The 24,100-nt window shown below is 46.5% G+C and overlaps 2 protein-coding genes across 2 annotated transcripts in view; both read right to left on the reverse strand.

The window, feature by feature from the left end:
• Window positions 1-16,405, reverse strand: part of dvl2 (dishevelled segment polarity protein 2) — a 35,428-nt gene extending 19,023 nt beyond the window's left edge. Inside the window, 1 exon segment of the mRNA XM_041867764.2 lies at window positions 15,933-16,405. Within this exon segment, the coding sequence (XP_041723698.2) occupies window positions 15,933-16,093 (161 nt within the window). The 5' untranslated portion in view covers window positions 16,094-16,405.
• A 279-nt stretch (window positions 16,406-16,684) lies between these two features.
• On the reverse strand, window positions 16,685-17,966 carry LOC121554690. The gene has a single exon (XM_041868365.2). The coding sequence runs from the start codon at window positions 17,964-17,966 to the stop codon at window positions 17,325-17,327; it is 642 nt and encodes a 213-aa protein (XP_041724299.1). The 3' UTR covers window positions 16,685-17,324.
• Between the last annotated feature and the right edge of the window lie 6,134 nt (window positions 17,967-24,100).

The raw sequence follows: 24,100 nt of genomic DNA on the forward strand, positions 1-24,100 counted from the left end.
TGTTCCGATGCTTGCTTCAGCTCCTCCAGTGAGACGACTGACTGAAGAGGAGCGTAGAGCATTTGTACAAGCTCTGTTTCGTTGTCGTCTGGCAAGACGGTTGGAGTAGGAGCGTCAAAGGAGCGTGAGAGGAGGTCTGCCACCACGTTATCCCTCCCGGAGTGAACTTCAGCTGATAGTCATACTGTCTGAGGCGGTCGGCCCATCTGTGCAGCCGAAGTGGCTTGTGGCCAGTTCCTGATGCTGACAGTAGCGTTGTGAGGGACTGGTGGTCGGTTCGGAGTGTGAACAGACGGCCATATAGGTAGAGGTGCCACCTTTCGCACGCCCAGACACAGGCCAGTGCTTCTCGTTCGCCCACAGAGTACCGTTGTTCTGTGGGGCTCAGGGCCCCTTGAGGCGAAGGCGACGGGCCTCTCAATGCCATTCTGCAGCTGTGAGAGGACAGCTCCTAGTGCTCCAGCTGAGGCGTCACATGTGACAATGGTGTGGCAGACGGGATCAAAGTGAGCCAAGACTGGGGCTGTGGTGAGCTGGCTCTTCAGTGAGCGGACCGCGTCTGAGCAGGCTGCCGTCCAGGCCCATGGCTCATCCTTCTTGAGGAGCTGGCGAAGGGGCGCTGTGGTCTGAGAGTAGTGGGGCAGAAACCGGAGGTAGTAAGCTGTCATGCCCAAGAATGAGGCCACCTGAGAGGCTGAGGTCGGGTTCCGGGATCCGGTGGACGGCTTCAATGTTCGACATGAGTGGGGCAATGCCTTTGGCCGACAGGCGGAAGCCCACAAACTCGGCGGCTGGAGCTGCAAAGGTGCACTTTCCACCGTTCAGGGTCAGGTTGTTCCGCAGTAGAGCACTGAATACTCTGTGGAGTCGATAATCATGGATGTGGAGGTCAGGGCCGTGGACCACGATGTCATCCAGATAGACCGCCACCCCAGGTATTCCAGCGAGGATGGTGCTCATCACCTTCTGGAAGCAGCTGGGGGCGGAGCTAAGTCCAAAAGGCATGCGTGTATATCTGAACACGCCAGCGTGTGTGACAAAGGCCGTGAGGTCTCTGCTAGCTGCATGGAGGGGTACCTGAAGATAACCCTGACGAAGGTCAAGCTTCGTGAAGATCGTGGAGCCATGGAATTGTGCGGTCAGCTCCTCAGCTGTAGGCAAGGGGTACTTATCCGGGACAACGGCCTTGTTCACAGCACGGAGATTCACACAGGTCCGGATTCCACCGGACTTTTTGGTTGCAATGACCAAGTTTGAAATCCAGGGGCAGCGTTGACTGGCTCAATGATGCCTGCATCCAACTGTGACTGGAGATCTTTTGTGACATCATCACGCAGTGCAAAGGGGAATGCGCCGCAGGGGCTGCATGACTGGGGTCACTTCGGATTCACTAGGGGCCTGTGAGTAAAGGCTGTGAGGCAGCCCAGTCCATCAAACAGAGTCGGCCAGTTCTGTTGCCATGTGCAGGTAACCTGGTAGATAGCTGACCCACTGTCATCTCTCAGTGTGAATCCCAAGCCTGTGAAGAGGTCGAGGCCCAGGAGGTTGGCACCCCGCTTTGCAACATGAAATGTGAATGATGGCAGATGTTTGGTGCCGTAGTGTACTGGGACCTGGAGGGTGCCTACAATGTCTATCTTAGATCTACCGTACCCACACAGGGCAGTGGAGGGCTGTTGGAGTGGTAGGTGACTGAAAAACTTGTAGTAAGTGGCAAGGTTGAGCAACGACACCGCAGCGCCAGTATCCAGCAGCAAAGGCAAACCCACCTCACCCAGCTGCACAGTGCATGTCCTGAATGACACATGGTTGGTGGAGACGGTTCGGATTTCCGTGTGTTCATGTTGAGAGTGAGATGAAACGAAGGGCCTGTTCTGGGTGGAGCTAGTAGCAGGGGCAGAACGACACACTTTCGCAAAGTGATTGTATTTTGAACAGTTCTTGCATATTTTCCCACGGGCTGGGCAGTTTGAAGCCCTTGAATTGTGAGAGCTAGCCCAACAGTTGCCACAGCTAGTTCTGTTTGTTTGTCTGTGTGCCTGCTGCACGGGCATGTCGGTGTCTGTGTCCATGCAGCTATCGACGCTGGGAGGGCGTGCGCAGCGCGTGATCGTTGTAGTGCGCCTGCTCGGGCTGAAGCTGCTGTGTGAGAATGGCTGGGGGCCGAGTGTATGCTGCAGAGCTGTCTGTTAGCATAGAAGAGCATTCCAACGCCGCTTCAACCTGGAGTGCTATTTTAATAGCTCCATCTAGTTGTAAATTATCCGATTCCAAAAGCAGTTTCTCCCTTGTCTTTTCACATAACGTCCCCTCTATCAACTGATCCCTGATGATCTCGTCCTGAAGTGTCCCGTAGTTACAAGAGCTAGCCAAATCCCTCAGATTAGCCACGTAGCTTTGAATGGACTCACCCGGCCGTTGGTGTCTCTTCCGTAGCCGGTAGCGTCGGAGGAGCACTCGCTCTTTCCGGCGAAGTGGTTCCGTAAGAGGCTGACTGCAGCAGTGAATGTAGGAGCCGATCCAAGCGCTCTGAAAATCCTCTGTCCCTCTGTACCAAGGCAGTGACGGAGCAGTGCTGTCCTCCGCTTGTCGGAGATTGTAGAAAAGTCCATAGCTTCTAAATAAGTGTTAAAACTATCAAGCCAGTTATTCCACGGGACTGGAGGTTCGCCAGGCACGGCGAGGAATGGTGCTGGCGGTGGTAAACTGAATTCAGCCATCTTCGTCGCCAATGTTATATCTAGCCTAGTTGTAAAAGAACGGACATCTGCACAGTTTCACATTGAACATCACTCTGTCGTTTAATGACATGTGCCACGCATTCTGACAACCCATTCATCCGTAACGCAGCACACTGTCGTAAACCATAACAACGTACAGTACGACGTACAGCACGTCGTACCATACATAACACTAACCATCTTGTGGGTTGATAGAAATCATTTCCCCAAAGCCTTCTCAGTGAAATGTTAACAGTAAAGTAGGCTTACCTGGCAGAAGTATATCATGAATAAGTATATCATTTGTATTTATTATTTGCAAACTTGGCCATGAAATGAGCAGCAGCGGTACAGAACCATCGCTAGACCGGCACATTAGATGGCACATTCCTCACTCGCTACATGCACAATTAAAGGGCCAGATGCACAATTAAAAGGGCCAGATGTGCAATTAATGGGGAATTACACCAAAAAAATCTACATTTGTTAGTTTCTTCCAGACCTAGAAAAAATATTTCAGATGTGATTTTAGCATTGACATGGATTCAGAACATCCAAATTCATTGTTTCTCTACTGAACTATTGTTATTTTGCAAGTGAAAACTAAAACAAATCTAAAACCAGGAAAAATTAAACAGAACACATAATTTGGGAAAATATTTAACAGAATTTGGGGAGTGGAGAAATCACAGATTTTATAGAGACCCCCTTAGAGTTCTTTATTAACCATTATTTTACCAGGATATATTGACAGAAAACAGTGCAATACTTTCTCTTGTACACTAAGGACCCGGGGAAGAGTTGCAGGGGAGAGGAGAAGGTGCGTATTTGAAAGGTAGAAAAGGTTGGAGACCACTGCAATAGCCTATGTAAATCTACTATCCCCCATAGTAGAAAGGTTAACCTATTCTATTGGTCAGCTTGTCGAGAAATAAATATCCTATTCCAGACAGACTCTGGGACAGTTGTGGGACAATAGATCCCAAATTCATACAACCAGAAGCCCTAGGCTACATTACAAAGAAACTTTAAAAAGCAATGTGTCTCGTGCAACAGATCAGAACATTTAGCTTAAAATGTTGATACACGATTATTTCTTCACATTATAAGTGCAGCAATGTGCACAAGGCAGCAGGCCACGCTCAAATGTTCGTTCCATAATGCAATTAGCGGGAAACCACCATTGTCAAAAAGGCCACCGCACATGCTAGCGGTTTCATGCAACAGAGATTCAAATAGAAAGACATTTTGAAAGAGAGGAGATCTAATAGGCTACTTTGAAGCAAGGTAAAACATGCCTCATAATATGTATTAAAACATTCAGGTTTCAAACAATGAAGTATGTTTTCAAAATGCATAATGCCTCCAACTCATTTCAAAGTGGTGTGTGACGCGCTGATGAAACCTGCCTTCCGTTGCCTTTTGAGATGCAGCAGGAGCAGCTCTTGCGGTGTCTGACAGACTGTCCGCTCAAAGGCTCTGTTTGTTGTACGCATGTGATAAGATACATAACGAATATACGGTACATACTCGCATATGCAAATTAACCTATAGACTGATAAGCATGACCAGTCAAATGTATTTCCATCAATGAACAGGCTAAACATTTATTTCGCAACAGGGATTTTCTTCTTCTTCTCCCGGACAATTGGCCTGCTCCAATTTTATTTATTGGCTTTTCTATTTTCTATGGCCAAAAGCCAGCTATTACCGGCTAGCGGAAACCCTGACACACACAAACACAGCACCATTTAGTCACATTTTGCATGCAGGAAGGTTGTGTGTGTGTGTGGATGTCTGCCTGTCAGTGCATTGCAACATTTTTTGTGTGTGTGTGGATGTAGTATGGTCTGCTAGGCCAGATTTGTAAGCAGCAGTTGTGGGTTGGTTTTGTGGGTGAGTGTTAGCACAGGGCCAGATTGTTGCGGGTGATTGTTAGCACAGGGCCAGATTGTTGCGGGTGATTGTTAGCACAGGGCCAGATTGTTGCGGGTGATTGTTAGCACAGGGCCAGATTGTTGCGGGTGATTGTTAGCACAGGGCCAGATTGTTGCGGGTGATTGTTAGCACAGGGCCAGATTGTTGTGGGCACTGGGGATGCATTGTCACCGGCAGGAGGCTGGCCTTGTGTGAGTGAGTGTGCTGGGGTTGGTGAATGTGAGAACTTAGTTTAGACCCTCTCTCTCGCTCACCTCTTCTTCTTTCTTTAAACCCTCTTGCTCCCTCTTTCTCTTGTTCGCTTTCCCTCCTACCTTCTTTTTCTTACTCTGCTCTCACTCTTTTTCTCACCGTCTCTTTGAATCTTTCAGTTGCTCGCTCCTTCTCTTCTTTCTTGCTCTGTGAGGACGGACTCAAATTGCATCCAGAAAGGGACAGACAGATGTGACATTCTACCCCTAACAGAGTAATTGTCTGCATACCTCACCATACCAAACAAACAAACGACCTCCCCTTAAGCTATTTCACCAACGCACTAAAAATATGCTTCAAACACCCTGAATATTCCCTCATAGCCGTTACTCCTTTGCCTCACACATCCCAAATAAACACACTTTTTTTCCCTCCCATCTACTAATCTCTCGCACAGCACACCTAAATCCGCCATCCACTTCCCCCACCTCTCCTCTCCATCTCTCCCTCCTCGCTTCCTGTCAACTCTGCCCCAGCCAGACACCCAGCAAAATGGCCTCTCTCCAACCCCAGGTTCTCCTGGTCTGCTCCACTCCACGCTGCTGGCTCTGCTCTGACTGACACACACAGCCTGTCTGACAGCTGGCTCGCACTCCCGCAAATGAAAACACACATGGAGCTGGCAAACACACACCGATGCTTTAAGTTACTTTGCTGAGGCAACGGGCTGAAGGAGCAGACCCTGAGAAAAGTAGCTCGGTTTTTGATTGGACAGCTGACTTCTGAGCCGAGTTTAAATGTAGCCTACTTGTAACTGACTCGCTTGAGTTTTGTTTCAAAATGTTGCAGTTGTGGTAGAAGTAGGCCTAGGTCTAACGTATGGTACCCAGGAGTCAGACACTTCCAAATGTTGGACTACAACTCAGTAATGACGCAGGAGCACTTGTTTGTTTAAGCGCCTGTTTTTATAACATAAGTTGGTGTTTTTTGTTTGTGAGTAAGTTTACATCTCAGAGTACAGTCGTGGTCAAAAGTTGAGAATGACACAAGTATTGGTCTTCAAAGTTTGCTGCTTCGGTGTTTTTAGATATTTTTGTCAGATGTTACTATGGTATACTGAAGTATAATTACAAGCATTCCATGTGTCAAAGGCTTTTATTGACAATTACATTACGTTTATCCAAAGAGTCAATATTTGCAGTGTTGACCCTTCTTTTTCAAGACTTCTGCAATCCACCCTGGCATGCTGTCAATTAACTTCTGGGCCACATCCTGACTGATGGTAGCCCATTCTTGCATAATCAATGCTTGGAGTTTGTCAGAATTTGTGGGTTTGTGTTTGTCCACCCGCCTTTTGAGGATTGACTACAAGTTCTCAATGGGATTAAGGTCTGAGGAGTTTCCTGGCCATGGACCGAATATTTCAATGTTTTGTTCCCCGAGCCACTTAGTTATCACTTTTGCCTTATGGCAAGGTGCTCCATCATGCTGGAAAAGGCATTGGTCATCACCAAACTGTTCTTGGATGGTTGGGAGAAGTTGCTCTTGGAGGATGTGTAGGTACCATTCTTTATTCATGGCTGTGTTCTTAGGCAAAATTGTGAGTGAGCCCACTCCCTTGGCTGAGAAGCAACCCACACATGAATGGTCACAGGATGCTTTACTGTTGGCATTACACAGGACTGATGGTAGCGCTCACCTTGTCTTCTCCGGACAAGCTGTTTTCCGGATGCCCGAATCAATCGGAAAGGGGATTCATCAGAGAAAATGACTTTACCCCAGTCCTCAGCAGTCCAATCCCTGTACCTTTTGCAGAATATCAGTCTGTCCCTGATGTTTTTCCTGGAGAGAAGTGGCTTCCTCGCTGCCCTTCTTGACACCAGGCCATCCTACAAAAGTCTTCACCTCACTGTGCGTGCAGATGCACTCACACCTGCCTGCTGCCATTCCTGAGCAAGCTCTGCACTGGTGGTGCCCCGATCCCGCAGCTGAATCAACTTTAGGAGACGGTCCTGGCGCTTGCTGGACTTTCTTGGGCGCCCTGAAGCTTTCTTCACAACAATTGAACCTCTCTCCTTGAAGTTCTTGATGATCCGATAAATGGTTGATTTAGGTGCAATCTTACTAGCAGCAATATCCATGCCTGTGAAGCCCTTTTTGTGCAAAGCAATGATGACGGCACGTGTTTCCTTGCAGGTAACCATGGTTAACAGAGGAAGAACAATGATTTCAAGCACCACCCTCCTTTTAAAGCTTCCAGTCTGTTATTCTAACTCAATCAGCATGACAGAGTGATCTCCAGCCTTGTCCTCGTCAACACTCACCTGTGTTAACGAGAGAATCACTGACATGATGTCAGCTGGTCCTTTTGTGGCAGGGCTGAAATGCAGTGGAAATGTTTTTTGGGGGATCAAGTTAATTTTCATGGCAAAGAGGGACATTACATTTTAGCTTCAAGACAAAAGCACAGACTTGCTATAACAGCATGTCTTCATCAAATAATGTTAGCCTATCAAAAATGAACGATTAACCCTCTCATTCAAATATAAAAGTACAGTAGGTCTACCTTACCACTAACCAGGCTTCATTTTTATCAATGTCATGCAACTCATTACATGTGTTAAAATTGAAAACGTGGGTAAAAGTGAATTCACCACAATGAGCTGTTTTATATGGAAGCCCATACCCGGCACCCAAAAAAATAAATACCTCATGATTTGTCAACGTGCACAATTAGTCTGCCTCAGTCTGATCAACTGTAGCCTCCTACTGCGGGTAGCCAAGATAATCCTTTCTGCTCTGATCCCATATGGGCCAGGGGAAACACAACGTCACGTCAAGCCTCAGCTATGTGTTTATAGCCTAAATTAGGCCCATTTATTTGTGTTCCAAGAAATAGTGAACGTGTTCAGATTTGGCTTATATTCACACTTCGGGTGAAGAGGCGACCTTTATAATCCCAAATTATTGACTGGAATTAATCAATCAACACAATAGTGATGACATTCTGTATGAGTTTATTTTTCATTATAGATGTAAAGGCCTACACGATGCAACCCTGCATACAGGGTGCTCAGCCCTGTTCATTTTATTGTCCAATCGCAGTTGATGTCTCTGTCTGTGTAAAGGGTTTTAATGTTTTCATCCTCCCTAGGGCCAGGAGTTTATCAGGATTTTATTAGAAAAGCATGAGCTGGACCACACCCAGATACAATTATTTAGTGTAGAGGTGCTGACTAAAAGGTGAAAAAACTGTAAGCTATCAAAATAAATAGTGTTGCACATACATACGAGTGTGCGACTACTTATTTATTTTAATAGGATCTTTTTTTTAACAATATGACCTGATTAGAACAATGATCTGGTCCCATCACAGCCCATATAAAACCGTTTGTTTTTTTACAGCTGATTTATTACTATGTCATCCACTACATCTAGGGTCCAGAGTTGGTTAGGTTAGCCTACTACCAGATCAGGAAAAACTCTGGTCCCCAGGAAAACAATTTCACCCCCGACCAATCTGGTGCCACCTCTGAAATCACCACACAATGTTAATAATTGAAAAACATTTCCTATTTGTATGATCTACATTTGACATGTTTTTAGTGGCGGGGATGGGCTTCCATAGTTTTAGGTGGTTCAGTGCAGCCGGCAGTTTCAGAATGCAACAGGATGTTAGCGCAATTTCAGGTAAAAACTCAATAAAACAAGTCTTAAATTTTAGGAAAATGTCTATACATTTCAGCTGTTTCAAAAACGTTGCTCTGCTATTACCATTTATACTGTAGGAGTGTTGGCTCAACACTGCCCTGATTCAAGGGGGGCAACTGTCGGACAAGTGTAGTGCGCTACCTCTGGAGATAGTGGTCGAGACGCAGGCTACGCAAGTTCACATTTGAGTAATGTGTGTAGCCGATGGTATTTTTACGTGTGCAGTAAGGGAGTGAACGTTATTTATAATAAAGGGTTACATGGAGAAAATCTGACCTCAAATGAAAAAATTGATGGCCTTCCCTTCAACTAAATGTCCATAGGGGGATTCGCACGGGGGAGGGTGGAGTAGGTAGCTGACTAGTGGTGGCTATTCAGCAGCCTGATGGTCTGAGGGTAGAAACTATTGGCCAGTCTAAGTTTTTGCCATGATGCTCCTGTAGAACACAGTCAGGGCCCTCGGGGACAGGCCAAATTTCTTCAGCATCCAGAGGTTGAAGAGCCGCTGTTGAGCCTTCTTCACTACGATGTCCGTGTGGCTAGACCATTTCAGCTTCTCTGAGATGTGTACACCGAGGAATTTGAAGTTGTTGACAGTCTCCCGTTGATGAGGATGGGGGCGTGTCCAGCCTGGTTCCTCCTGAAGTCCACAATCAGCTCCTTTGTTTTGCTAACGTTGAGGGAGAGGTTGTTTACCTGGCACCATGCTGTCAGAGTGCCTACCTCTTCCCTGTAGGCTGTCTCACAGTTGTTGTTAATCAGGCCTACTACGGTCGTGTCGTGAACTGTGCAAGGCCACGCAGCCGTGGGTATACAGGAAATACAGGAGGGTAATGAGGACGCACCCTTGATGAGAATCAGTGTCAAAGAGGTCATGTTCCCTACCTTCACCACTTGGGGGCTGCCCATCAGGAAGTCCAGGACCCAGTTGCATAGGGAGGAGTTCGGGCACAATGGTATTGAAGGCCGAGCTGTAGTCGATGAACAGCATCCTCACATATGCATTCCTTTTGTCCAGGTGGGTATGGGCAGTGTGCAGTGCAATGGCGATTGCATCATCCATGGATCTGTCAGGGCGGTAGGTCAATTGGAGAGGGGAGAGTGTGTCGGGGAGGGAGGAGGTCATATGGTCTTTGACTAGCCTCTCGAAGCACTTCCTGATGACAGAAGTGCGTGCTACTGGTCGGTAGTCGTTCAGTTACTTTACCTTTCTTGGACACGGGGATGATAGAGGACATCTTGAAGCAGGTGGGTATAGCAGCCTGAGCTAGGGAGAGATTGAAAATGTCAGAGAACACAACAGCCAGCTGGTCTGCAAATGCTCTGAGAGCACGGCAGGGATGCCGACTGGGCCGGCAGCCTTGCGAGGGTTAATACATTTGAATGACTTACATATGTCCTCAGTAGAGACTGAGTCTGTAGCCCACATTGTCATCGGGAGTCACATCTCCTCGGCAGCTCAGGGTCATGGTGAGCGAATCTTGATAAAACTATGTTTAGCTCATCCAGTAGGGTGGCATTGGTTATTTTTGTAATCAGTGATTGTTAGTAGCCCCTGCCACATACACCTTGTGTCCGACCTGCTGAATTGCTCCTCCACTTATACTTGCGTTTCGCCATCTTGAGCGATCTGTGTAAGCTACACTGCTCAAAAAAATAAAGGGAACACTTAAACAACACAATGTAACTCCAAGTCAATCACACTTCTGTGAAATCAAACTGTCCACTTAGGAAGCAACACTGATTGACAATACATTGCACATGCTGTTGTGCAAATGGAATAGACAACAGGTGGAAATAGGCAATTAGCAAGACACCCCCAATAAAGGACTGATTTTGCAGGCATTGACCACAGACCACTTCTCAGTTCCTATGCTTCTTGGCTGATGTTTTGGTCACTTTTGAATGCTGGTGGTGCTTTCACTCTAGTGGTAGCATGAGACGGAGTCTACAACCCACACAAGTGGCTCAGGTAGTGCAGCTCATCCAGGATGGCACATCAATGCGAGCTGTGGCAAGAAGGTTTGCTGTGTCTGTCAGCGTAGTGTCCAGAGCATGGAGGCGCTACCAGGAGACAGGCCAGTACATCAGGAGACGTGGAGGAGGCCGTAGGAGGGCAACAACCCAGCAGCAGGACTGCTACCTCCGCCTTTGTGCAAGGAGGAGCAGGAGGAGCACTGCCAGAGCCCTGCAAAATGACCTCCAGCAGGCCACAAAATGTGCATGTGTCTGCTCAAACGGTCAGAAACAGACTCCATGAGGGTGGTATGAGGGCCCAACGTCCACAGGTGGGGGTTGTGCTTACAGCCCAACACCGTGCAGAACGTTTGGCATTTGCCAGAGAACACCAAGATTGGCAAATTCACACTGAGCACATGTGACAGACGTGACAGAGTCTGGAGACGCCGTGGAGAATGTTCTGCTGCCTGCAACATCCTCCAGCATGACCGGTTTGGCGGTGGGTCAGTCATGGTGTGGGGTGGCATTTCTTTGTGGGGCCGCACAGCCCTCCATGTGCTCGCCAGAGGTAGCCTGACTGCCATTAGGTACCGAGATGAGATCCTCAGACCCCTTGTGAGACCATATGCTGGTGCGGTTGGCCCTGGGTTCCTCCTAATGCAAGACAATGCTAGACCTCATGTGGCTGGAGTGTGTCAGCAGTTCCTGCAAGAGAAAGGCATTGATGCTATGGACTGGCCCTCCCGTTCCCCAGACCTGAATCCAATTGAGCACATCTGGGACATCATGTCTCGCTCCGTCCACCAACGCCACGTTGCACCACAGACTGTCCAGGAGTTGGCAGATGCTTTAGTCCAGGTCTGGGAGGAGATCCCTCAGGAGACCATCCGCCACCTCATCAGGAGCATGCCCAGGCGTTGTAGGGAGGTCATACAGGCACGTGGAGGCCACACACACTACTGAGCCTCATTTTGACTTGTTTTAAGGACATTACATCAAAGTTGGATCAGCCTGTAGTGTGGTTTTCCACTTTAATTTTGAGGGTGACTCCAAATCCAGACCTCCATGGGTTGATACATTTGATTTCCATTGATCAATTTTGTGTGATTTTGTTGTCAGCACATTCAACTATGTAAAGAAAAAAGTATTTAATAAGATTATTTCATTCATTCAAATCTAGGATGTGTTATTTTAGTGTTCCCTTTATTTTTTTGAGCAGTGTATATTTGTACTGTTTAACCAAACTATTGTCCCCGTTCACCTTGTCTTGTTTATAAGCAGCATCTTTCAGTTTTCCTACAAGGCTGCTATCAATCCACGGTTTTTGATTTGGGTACGTTTTGAAAGATACCCATTTTAGTATCACGTCAACTATGCATATTTTTGGGGGAATCCGGTGACTGAGTCTGCGTATTCATTGATGTTATCTCCAGAAGCGACCCAGAACATATTCCAGTCCACATGATCAAAACAGTCTTGGAGCGTGAATTCTGATTGGTCGGACCAACGCTGTACAGACCTGACCACCGGAACTTCCCTCGAGTCTTTGTAAATAGGTGGAGAGAAGCAAGATGGAGTCATGGTCAGATTCTCAGAAAGAAGGATGGGAGAGGGCCTTATCCAAGTGTCAAAAAGGCATGTAGCAGTGGTCAAGAGTAAAATTTCGGCGAGTTAGACAGTCGATGTGTTGATAATAATTTTGGGAGCACGGTTCTCAAATTACTTTTGTTAAAGTCCCCCGCAACAATGAACGCTGCCTCCGGGAAAGTGGTCTCCAGTTTGTTCAGGGTCCAATGAAGATCTTTGAGAGCTTTTTTCATGTCGGCTTGGGGCGAGATTTACACAGCCAAGGCAAAAATCCCTGAGAAATCTCTCGGAAGGTAAAAAGGGCAACATTTGATGGCCAAGTATTCCATGTCGGGGGAGCAGAAGCTCGCAAGTTCCTGTACATTTCCCCTGTCGCACCATGTGTTGTTGGTCATAAAGCATAGCCCACCACCTTTGTTCTTGCCAGAGAGAGCCTGCTTCCTATCCGCACGAAAAACTGTAAAACCCACTGGTTGTATATAATCCGTTCGGATGTCAGAGGAAAGCCAAGTCTCAGAAAAACAGAGTATGTCCCTCTGGAAGGAAATCCTCGCTTTGAGTTCATCAAGTCTGTTCAATAATGATTGAACATTGGCGAGTAGTATGCTCGGTAATGGAGGACGGGTCACCCGGCGTCTTAATCTCACTAAGACCCCACCACGGTTGCCTCTCCATCGGCGGCGGCGCTTCCTACTCTCCGGTAGGACTGCCAAGCAGTTCGGCGCCTTGCCGAAGAAGCTAATCCATTGTTCTGCCGTCTCAGGGAATTTGGGGAGGTCGGGTGCACAGTGAGTACCCAGCGATTCGTATTCCAATAGTTCTACCCAGGTGTGGTAATGCACGAAACAAACTGATTAATAAAGTTGGAGAAAAACACAGAACCATGCAATGTTTTATTGGAGATCGCGGCGCCATCTTAGTATGCATGCAGTTTTAGAACCTGTTCTTCATCCTGTAAGCATTGCAACATAGGAATTTTGATAGCGCACAGCCTTTTATTAAAATGTCATGCAATTCTACGGCATTTTACAGATTAGCAGAATATTTTTTAATACCACACAAATTACAGATTTTTTTGGACTAGGCCTTTGACTCTCCTCCTGAATCGCAGCACAGCCATTAGTTAGGCAGCACACAAAAACGTTTTTGATCAGCAAGGGCCGACCACAATTTAGAAATGTATGCCTATCCTACCCACGCCTTTTCTATGCACTTTTCAGTCTTTGATATTCAGACTTACCCTTTTCTGTTGCGTAATACGCTCTGCAGGTGTGGCTACCTTGTGCGCTCTGAAAATAAAATGTAATTCAACCGCTGAAAATCCTCCCACTTGCTGGCCAACAGATTTTCTCATGGGGTTGTACAATAATCATTTAAATCTACCCTAATTCTCGCTAATCATGGAACTGTATGACAATGGTCCAGTCGCCGTACACCGTGCGCCAGGTTTAACCTGCTACATGAGGTCTAAGTTCCATAATGTCTCAAATAGGCTACATGTCCCAAATTATCGCACAACGTTAGCCTAATATGATCCACTAATGCTAGCGATCCTCAGGAACAACTTACAAGGACGTGACAGGGGAAAGAAAGGTCAACAGAATGCAATGATGCAAAAATACATGTATGTGGGTATTACCGATGATGGGTCTCGATAGTAGCTAATGTTTAACATGATATAAATTGTAAAATAAAACGGAGAAAAGCCTGGGCATATAATCAAAACATTCTAAAGCGCATACATCAACTTAGCCCTACAAACCAAATGTTATTTGTCACATGCGCCGAATACAACAGGTGTAAACCTTACCGTGAAATGCTTACTTACAAGCCCTTAACCAACAATACCGTTTTAAGAAAATAGAGATAAGAAAATATTTACTAAATAAACTAAAGTACAAAGAAAAGGAAAGAGAACAATAAAATAACTATAATGAGGCTATATACAGGGGGTACCGGTACCGAGTTAATGGGGGCTACAGTTTGTCGAGGTAATTTCTACATGTAGGTAGGGGTAAAGTGACTATGCATAGATAAACAGTGAGTAGCAGCAATTATAATTGTAATTATTTTGCACTATGGCCTATTTATTGCCTTACCTCCATAACTTCCTACATTTGCACACACTGTATATAGATTTTCTATTGTGTTATTGACTGTACGTTTTGTTTATTCCATGTGTAACTCTGTGTTGAGGTTGTTTATTCCGCACTGCTTTGCTTCATCTTGGCCAGTTCGCAGTTGTAAATGAGAACTTGTTTACAACTGGCTTACCTGGTTAAATAAAGGTGAAATAAAAATTAAGTGTAAAAACAAAGGGGGGGGGGGGGTCAATGCCAATAGTCCGGGTGGCCATTTGATTAATTGTTCAGCAGTCTTATGGCTTGGGGGTAGAAGCTGTTAAGGAGCCTTTTGGACCTAGACTTGGCCCTCCGGTACTGCTTGCTGTGTGGTAACAGTCTATGACCTGGGTGACTGGAGTCTTTGACAATTTACAGAAGTCTATAGCTTGGGTCTCCAAATTTCATCCAAGCAAATTATGAGGGCAAACAAAAATTCTGAATAAATGGCACAGCTATTTATATCCTATTTCACCGTGGAAATGGGGCCGCAATACATGTCATGTTGATATGATTTTCAGTTTGCTTCCATATGGCTGGTTTCCTCGAGCATAACATTTGTGGAATTATTAGGAAATTAAGTCAAGGTCAGAATTTGTCATATCTGTAGACACACCATGTTTTCGAGCGCCACCTCAAACAAATAGTGGGTGAATAGCATGCTACTCTCATGCTTAAGTTTAAGGTCAGAATAAATAGAGAGAAACGCGCATTAAAATGGTATTACATTCCATTTACACGCGCTTAACTCAGGATGGAATCGGGGCCCAGGAGCAGAGCAGGCAGGGGCTCAGGGTTGGAATAGCCATTGCAATGTGTAATGGAGCCTAGTTTTATTTACACCATCCCAGCAGCTATCTTAAAAATATAACTTTGCTCTGCGTTTCTCCGAGCATGCACTTCGTAGCCTATAGCACACGTCGATATATAGCCTAATAAGCAACTCAAACACTGACATTTCATCAATTACATGACCCTCACCTTGACTAGAATTTTAAAAAAAATACTAAACCCTCCCCTGGACTGAAAAAGCATGACCCTCCTCCATTTTCCTCCAGGTACCAATTATGTACATTTATATCAATCTCTAAGTATGAAGGGGCTCTTAGCTATGAGAAAGGGAAGGGTGTGTGATGGATAGCGAGAGAGGCCTAATTGAATGGTTTGCATTCTATGTGCAGTCAGTCACCCCCCACATCTCCTCCCTATTCGACAGGCGAAAGTCATTCACAAACGTTCATAACGTTATGGCACATTTGGTGACATTAATTGGATCATATTGTGCTTATATCACTATCATATATAAGGGTAAATAAAAAAAATGGGGTCAATAAATACTATTAAAATTGCCTAATTCACAGGCCAACTAAATGTGTCACCTTGTCTATAAAACATCCCAACCCGCTATTCAAAAAATTTGATCAACTCAAGCTTTCCCCCCTCCTTGTGACACTTTTTCTCCCACTGTCTCTTTTCATTTGCAACATTGTATCAGTTGAGATTTGCACCGTAGCTAAATGGTTAGCCTATTGTAACAAAGAGTAACAACATTTCACCTTGGTATCTTTGGGACACACGCCAAAGGGAAATAGACTTTGCAAAAACGTAGACAATCGAATCAACTGTACTCATTCTGTGTTGGTTTTCTCCTTTATCATTTGCCTGAAACCCACAACCCGACACACAATCATTGGCTCTCACTCACCCGAAGTCCTGGTCCATAGACTTGAAGAAGAATTTGTAGTTGGGCTTGTTCAATACCTGTTTAAAATCCAACAAAGTGATATTTTCGGCAGGGATCGGGATCTTCACCAAATACGGCGTCTCCTCCTCGTCGATGTGGTATATTATTTTGGTTTCCGCCATTTCTCCAAACCCTTTTTTCAGCTGTCCCACAAAAGCTATGAAAGAGAAAGCTAGCAGGCTAACGGGAAAAAGGGGTGAGGTGAAATGCTCTTACAACGCTAGCCAGTAAGTTTGCACTGGCCAGAGCTAACAAAAAAGTAAAAATTATACTTATACCACGTGCATATCCCCTTAGTTTCTATCTCCCAAATATTAAATATATCATTCTCCTACGGCGAAGGGGTTAAAAACCATTCACACGATCGGCCACCCACAACTTTTCCCCAAACAAAAACATATGGAGGAAAGGAGGACTCTAAAAACTTTTCTCTCGACTGTTGCAAGTAAACGCGGCGTATGACGTCGTGTATGCTCCCTTTACGTTTTTTCTCAACGTGCCCCTGTCCCCCTGAATAAATATTCCAGTGATTTTATTCCACAATACATTTTCCACATTCACTTTAGTCATAATTAATCTTCATGATGTAGTCTAAATGATGTTACACACACACACATGCACGCACAGGGAGAGAGAGAGTCAAATGTTAAACATATGAAAAGCTTTTAATAAATAGCCAAGGACTATTACAATCAAAGGTCAAATAGGGGGTGCTTATATTTGTCCTGTTTCACACATGCACTAGGGTGTAACCTGTACAAGTGTGTGGTGTGAAATTCCACTCCCCCTGAGACACCCTCAGAGTGTGGGGTCAAGGCCAGGGATCAGCCATTATTGAGCAACCCTGTAGCAATTAGGGTTAAGCGCCTTGCTCAAGGGCAGATCAGCAGATTTTTTCCCTATTTGGATCAGGGATTTGAAACAAGCAACCTTTCGGTTGACTGGCCCAACGCTCTAATTGCTAGGCTACCTGGCGCCCCAATGTAATAGGCGCTCCTAGATTAGACCACTAGAGGGAACTCTAAATCAGTGCATAGCAAGAAAAATGTAGATCTGTCTATATAGAATTTTCTCAACACCACCAATTAAAGCAACTACATGTGATTATGAGCCTGTATGCATCAACCTTCAATATCTTGTAAATATATTTGTCATTTACAGTCGAATTGAAGTTAGCAGGATGTTGAGGCTACGTTTGAGGTAGGCCCGTAGTTCCGTCTAGATTTTAGGCCATTTTCAAATATTTTGACAATACACCCTTCCTTGAGTAAGGGGGAAGGAAATAAGGAAACAAGAAAGGAAGGACGGCTGCACGTAAAAGTATTGGAACAGGCCCCTCTGTTCCTTCTCCCCTCAGTTGCGGAAGAAGCTGGGCCCAAACACCACCCCCACCACGCAGGTCATCAAAAACAACCCCCAGAATACCACAGCCAGGGTCCTCCTGTGGTGCTGCAGAACCTCCACCTCACCCACCAGGCCCACACCTCCACCGTGGGGCCTATCGCTTGGGTGCATCTGCTCCACCGTTAGGCTCACGGTGGGCAGGATGATGAAGCGGGCGTCCCTGCTGGTATCCAGGGAGAGGACCACCCTCTGGGTGACGGTGGCCAGGTGGGCGGCCACCGACACGGGTGTGCGGAAAGCCATGGGGGGCAGCTGAGCCAGGATGCGGGAGTTGCAGGGCAGGGTGAGGGGGTCGCCGGTCTCCAGCAGGGTGGGGTGGCGGCAGAGGGGGCAGGAAATGGCGAGGCTGCGAGGGCTCTGGGGGTCCGCAGGGTCAGGTGGATACGTGGACAGCTGAATCCTCCGGAGGCACTCAGTGCAGAAGTTGTGGAGGCATTCCAGCATGCGAGGACACTTGCCGCACTGGTTGTACTCGTGGTAGCAGATGGGACACTCCACCTCTGTGGACTCACCCGACCCAGAGCCGAGTGCTGCTGTTTCTGCTGATGCTTGGTCCCCCTGGAAGTGCACTGTTTCTGGGGGCTCAGCCATCGTGAGCAAAAGGGAGAGATGGAGGTGTGGATGGGAGTTGGTGGATGGGAGTTGGGGTGCGGGGTTCAGGGTCAGACTACGTTTGGGATGGTCAGATGTTCTCTGCTATGTCTGCAGAACCTGGAGGAAGATATGATATGATATGATAAATATTTATTATATTCTTATACAGTTTTACATTTAAAGTGTTTTTGGCTATCATAACCTAACCTTTCAGTATGTGTGTCACAGAGGGAAAATGGGCCTAGGCCTATATGGAGTTAAAACAGTCCATCTGTTGTGTTTCCTCTTGGTTTATGACGAGATTCCTAAGTCCTTGAATCACTGGCTTCAGTTAATTACCAAATGAAGGAGAGATGTAAAGCCTGCCCCCTAGCCCCTAGCAGTGGGGAGCAGAGGAAATGGAAAGCCTGACTGCAGGATCAACACTCAGACTGATATCCCTTTCATACTAAGACGTTCTTCCGCCAACTTTCCCATACCACCAACGTTTTTCTGCCTTTTCCATATATCTGAAAAGTATTGCTGGTATCAAAGCCCAAACTTTTATTGCCGCCTAATTACCTAGTAATAATTTCGGTGAACTTCTGCCTACAGCTTAGTATGAAACTTAGCCGTAATGCTGAGGCAGCATTGGCACGCACTATGCTATTTAAACTAGTTAAATGTAACTAAATGTAATCAAAAATGTAATCTAAGTAATCCCCAAAAGTAATTATTTATCATGAGAGGGCCATAAACAATAACTAGTAATGTTGCATACTCCAAGAAAGGTTAAAGTCTCACTTTTCTGTTTTTTATTTTTATTTAAATAAATTGCTGAGGTGTAGTCACTTGAGGAGTACACAGTACAAATATGATAAAAATATGAAATATTTTATATGATGTATTTCCTATTCAACAGAACTGTATGAATAAGGCTTGAAATGATTTATATACTTACTGAATCTAGAATAATCACATTATAAAATGTCAGCTTCCTTATAACTGTAAAATACATATTTGTATGTTTAGTGTTAGATAAAATGTGCATATTTTCTAAAGGTCTCCCTTCATCAAAACGTCCGCCCTGTCACTGTGAAGGTCTCACAGAGCTATATCTTAGCTTCCTGAACTCATTAGGAACTTCCCTTTCATCTCGTATTAATCTTGTCCGTCTATGACAAACATCACGTTTTATTTCCCCCTTTTCTATAAATTATTTTAGATTAATCGCTATAAATCGATCTCTGAATGTGCTACTGTGATGAAACCACTCTCTCCTACTGCGCTATGATGTAAGGTTTGCAGGCATGCGCACAGATCGATTTATAAGCGAAAATGTAGGTCGGAACCGGTACCAGAACCACGCAGGTCCCCTAAACAGGGGACTTTACAGCTTAGAGGTTTTAAACTCTTGATGGTTGCTAGGCAGCGCCAATTAACCATCCTCCTGCCACTTCTCCCATAACCACCACTAAGCATGCACTGTTTTCTTAACCACATCTAGATGGATCCATGAAGAATTACTGTGGGAATAAATATCACTGAATGACGAAAATATTGGAATAAAGTAGGATAATGCAATTGAAGGCATTTATCAAATTGTTGCTTACTGAAACTCCCAAAGTCATCCAATCATTGTAATACATTTCAAGCAATAGCCTACCCGCCTGTGGTCTAGATTATATAATTTCAGCACCGTTTTGATTGGGACAGTGCCATCGCTCTGCTTTGAGACAATCGTGGGGACTCCTCTTGATAAATAAATCAATGTCAGATTTGGTTTCATTGAATCTCTGTTTGGATATTGGTTAGGCTACAATTAGGCTGGGAAAATGTTAGCTAAATTGAGGTGAGTGCTACTCATGATCATCTTGTCTAGTTGGCTCATTTATTAGAACAGCATGCTATGCAGTTTAGTTATGCAGCATGTTATGCAGTTTAGTAAATTGATTATTTAGTAGCCAATAGGCCTACTCCCGACCAAAAGCCTGTGACTTCAATCAATATGATTTTGTTTCACTGAACCTCCGTCTGTAAGGCTATTTGGTTAATTGGTTTCTGGCTGGGCAAATAAGTGGAGGTGGTATAGCTCATCTATTCGTTTGCTTATATATCACTATCACTGATCAGAAACATTTAGCATGCAATAATGTAGTCCAAATCAAGTGAAGGGCTATAATTTTTGCTCAATCGCGTACGTACTTTTGAAAATAGGATTGCTATTATTATTTTAATATCTCTCAATGTAAGACCCTACGCCTGCTCCCTAACAAAGTGGAGTGAGGGTAAGAAAGAGATGAAATGTGGATTTAAAAAAAGCATGGGCTTGGTCTTTGTTTCAAAATATCACCTTTTTTATATGACAGTGGTTCACCATGTTCGTGTGACCAACACAATCTCACACTCAATTCGTGCAAATATGTACTAAAAGGATTTCAGCAGAGTTTGTGCATTTTTGTGTAGCTTAATTTGTGTGAAAATAAACGAATTGTTGTGAGATTTAATTTGTAGGAAAATAACTTTTTGGGGGGCAAACTTCGGAACAATCTTTTGAAAGTTATTAGAGCAATGCATGATGTACAATAGTGTTCTACATTGCATTTTTATGTGTCCCACATTTATTTATATAAAAAAATAAAACGTGTTAACAACCCAATATTGTTAATCAACCAGGTTGTCACCAAAATAATGAGAATAGAATAGTAGCCTACGTTTTTACATTTTGTATTAATGCCAATACTGTTTTCTGTGCTTGTTTTCGCTTAATACTTTGGGATTCTTGTGCTATGTCAGATTTTATGAGGGTTGCCAGATTGGAGTAAAAAAGCTGTATTTGTCAGTTTAAAAAAAATCATTATTATAGGGCTTTGAAACCCATAGCCGAATGGCTTCAGACTAACATAAGGTAACATAATTCAACTAAAAATATGCCATTCTATTGTTTTGAAAATACATTTTATTAGTCTTATAATGTTTTGTAGGACCTGCCTAAAAATAATAATAATGGGTTTATTTTTGATTGTGTACAGTCATGGTCAAAACTTTTGAGAATGACACAAGTATTGGTCTTCACAAAGTTTGCCGCTTCAGTGTTATGAAATATTTTTGTCACTATGGTATACTGAAGTATAATTACAAGCATTCCATAAGTGTCAAAAGGCTTTTATTGACGATTACATTAAGTTTACGCAAAGAGACAATATGGGTTTTTGTTTGTCCACCCGCCTCTTGAAGATCGACCACAAGATCTCAATGGGATTAGGGTCTGGGGAGTTTCCTGGCCAAAATGTAGATGTTTTGTTCCCCGAGCCACTTAGTTATCACTTTTGCCTTATTGCAAGGTGCTCCATCATGCTGGAAAAGGCATTGGTCGTCACCAAACTGTTCTTGGATGGTTGGGAGAAGTTGCTCTCGGAGGATGTGTTGGTACCCTTCTTTATTCATGGCTGTGTTCTTAGGCAAAATTGTGAGTGAGCCCACTCACTTGGCTGAGAAGCAACCCCACATATGAATGGTCTCAGGATGTTTTACTGTTGGCATGACACAGGACTGATGGTAGCGCTCACCTTGTCTTCTCCGGACAAGCTGTTTTCCGGATGCCCCAATCAATCGGAAAGGGGATTCATCAGAGAAAATGACTTTACCCCATTCCTCAGCAGTCCAATCCCTGTACCTTTTGCAGAATATCAGTCTGTCCCTGATGTTTTTCCTGGATAGAAGTGGCTTCTTTGCTGCCCTTCTTGACACCAGGCCATCCTCCAAAGGTCTTTGCCTCACTGTGCGTGCAGATGCACTCACACCTGCCTGCTGCCATTCCTGAGCAAGCTCTGCACTGGTGGTGCCCCGATCCCACAGCTGAATCATCTTTAGGAGACGGTCCTGGCGCTTGCTGGACTTTCTTGGGCGCCCTGACGCCATCTTCACAACAATTGAACCTCTCTCCTTGAAGTTCTTGATTAGGTGCAATCTTACTAGCAGCAATATCTGTCACGATCGTTAGACGGAGTAGACCAAGGCGCAGCGTTGAAAGCAAACATACTTTATTAATCGAAGGATAACACGAACAGCGAAACAAAACAACAAACGATACGTGACATCCAAAGGACAAACCTAACTAGGAACAAGATCCCACAACACCTGTGGGAACACAGCCTGTCTAAATATGGCTCCCAATCAGAGACAACCAGCAACAGCTGACACTCGTTGCCTCTGATTGGGAACCACTCTGGCCAACATAGAATTAGAACAACTAGACACTCAAACACAGCACACAAACACAATGAATCTACACACCCTGGCTCAACATATAGAGTCCCCAGAGCCAGGGTGTGACAGTACCCCCCCCCAAAGGCGCGGACTGCGACCGCGCCTTAACCTGAACCAAACAGGGGAGGGCATTCCTCCTCGGAGGCGGTTCTGGCTCCGGGCTTTCCCACCACCCTCCAATAATCCCCCCGTAGCGCCCCTGGTCCGGTCTGGCCCCGCTGGCTGGAGCTGGACTGGACATCGTAGGAGCGGATTGCTTAAGCTCCGGTGTGGAGCAGCTGACCGGTACCTGACCAGGCACCAGTGACCCAGGCACGGGTTGTGCCGGACTGACGACGCACACCCCTGGCTTGGTGCGTGGAGCAGGAACGGGCCGGACCGGACTGACGATGCGCACCCCTGGCTTGGTGCGTGGAGCAGCAACGGGCCGGACCGGGCTGACGATGCGCACCCCTGGCTTGGTGCGTGGAGCAGGAACGGGCCGGACCGGGCTGACGATGCGCACCCCTGGCTTGGTGCGTGGAGCCGGAACGGGCCGGACCGGGCTGACGATGCGCACCCCTGGCTTGGTGCGTGGAGCAGGAACGGGCCGGACCGGGCTGACGACGCGCACCCCTGGCTTGGTGCGTGGAGCAGGAACGGGCCGGACCGGGCTGACGTCTCGCACCCCTGGCTTGGTGCGGTGGAGCAGGAACGGGCCGGACCGGGCTGGCGAGCGCACCGCTGGCTTGGTGCGTGGAGCAGGAACGGGCCGGACTGGGCTGGCGACTCGCACACCGTAGGCTTGGTGCGTGGGTAAGAACGGGCCGGACCGGGCTGACGATGCGCACCCCTGGCTTGGTGCGTGGAGCAGGAACGTGCCGAACCGGGCTGACGACTCGCACCCCTGGCTTGGTGCGAGTGGCAGGAACAGGCCGGACCGGGCTGGCGACGCGCACCGTTAGCTTGGTGCGTGGAGCAGGAACAGGCCGGGCCGAGCTGGCGACGCACACCGTAGGCTTGGTGCGAGTGGCAGGAACAGGCCGGGCCGGGCTGGCGACGCGCACCGTAGGCTTGGTGCGAGGGGCAGGAACAGGCCGGGCCGGGCTGGCGACGCACACCGTAGGCTTGGTGCGAGGAGCAGGAACAGGCCGGGCTGGGCTGGCGATGCGCACCATTATCTTGGTGCGGGGAGCAGGAACAGGCCGGGCCGGGCTGGCGACGCACACCGTAGGCTTGGTGCGAGGAGCAGGAAAAGGCCGGGCCGGGCTGGGGACACACACCACTGGCCCTACGTCGGGATCTGGAAGTGCCTCTACACCTTCCTTCCCTTCTTTGACCAGTGGCCCCCGTAACCTGGCGGCCTCCTCTGCCAACCTCCCAAATCGCCCTGTGGCAGCCTCCTGCTGCCCAGTCGCCCATGCCGTGTGCCCCCCCAAAAATTTTTTTTGGGGTTGCCTCTCGTCCGTCCGACGACGACACTGTTGACGCCGCTGCTCCTCTCTCGCCAGGGCCTTAATCTTAGCCCATGGCCCTTTTCCCCCGAGCATGTCCTCCCAGGACCACCCTTTGCCCACCTGGGCCATCGCCAACCTCTCCAGCTCCTTTCCCGGCGCTTCCTCCCATGTCCAGGCTGCCTGCTCATGGACACGCTGCTTGGTCCTGGTATGGTGGGATCTTCTGTCACGATCGTTAGACGGAGTAGACCAAGGCGCAGCGTTGAAAGCAAACATACTTTATTAATCGAAGGATAACACGAACAGCGAAACAAAACAACAAACGATACGTGACATCCAAAGGACAAACCTAACTAGGAACAAGATCCCACAACACCTGTGGGAACACAGCCTGTCTAAATATGGCTCCCAATCAGAGACAACCAGCAACAGCTGACACTCGTTGCC

Source organism: Coregonus clupeaformis, chromosome 39 (genome assembly GCF_020615455.1).
Source record: "Coregonus clupeaformis isolate EN_2021a chromosome 39, ASM2061545v1, whole genome shotgun sequence".
Taxonomy (NCBI): Eukaryota; Metazoa; Chordata; class Actinopteri; order Salmoniformes; family Salmonidae; genus Coregonus; species Coregonus clupeaformis.

Bases quoted from the DNA above. Each gene is read 5' to 3' on its own strand.
- LOC121554690 (XM_041868365.2), bottom strand. From the start codon at position 17,966: ATGGCTGAGCCCCCAGAAACAGTGCACTTCCAGGGGGACCAAGCATCA.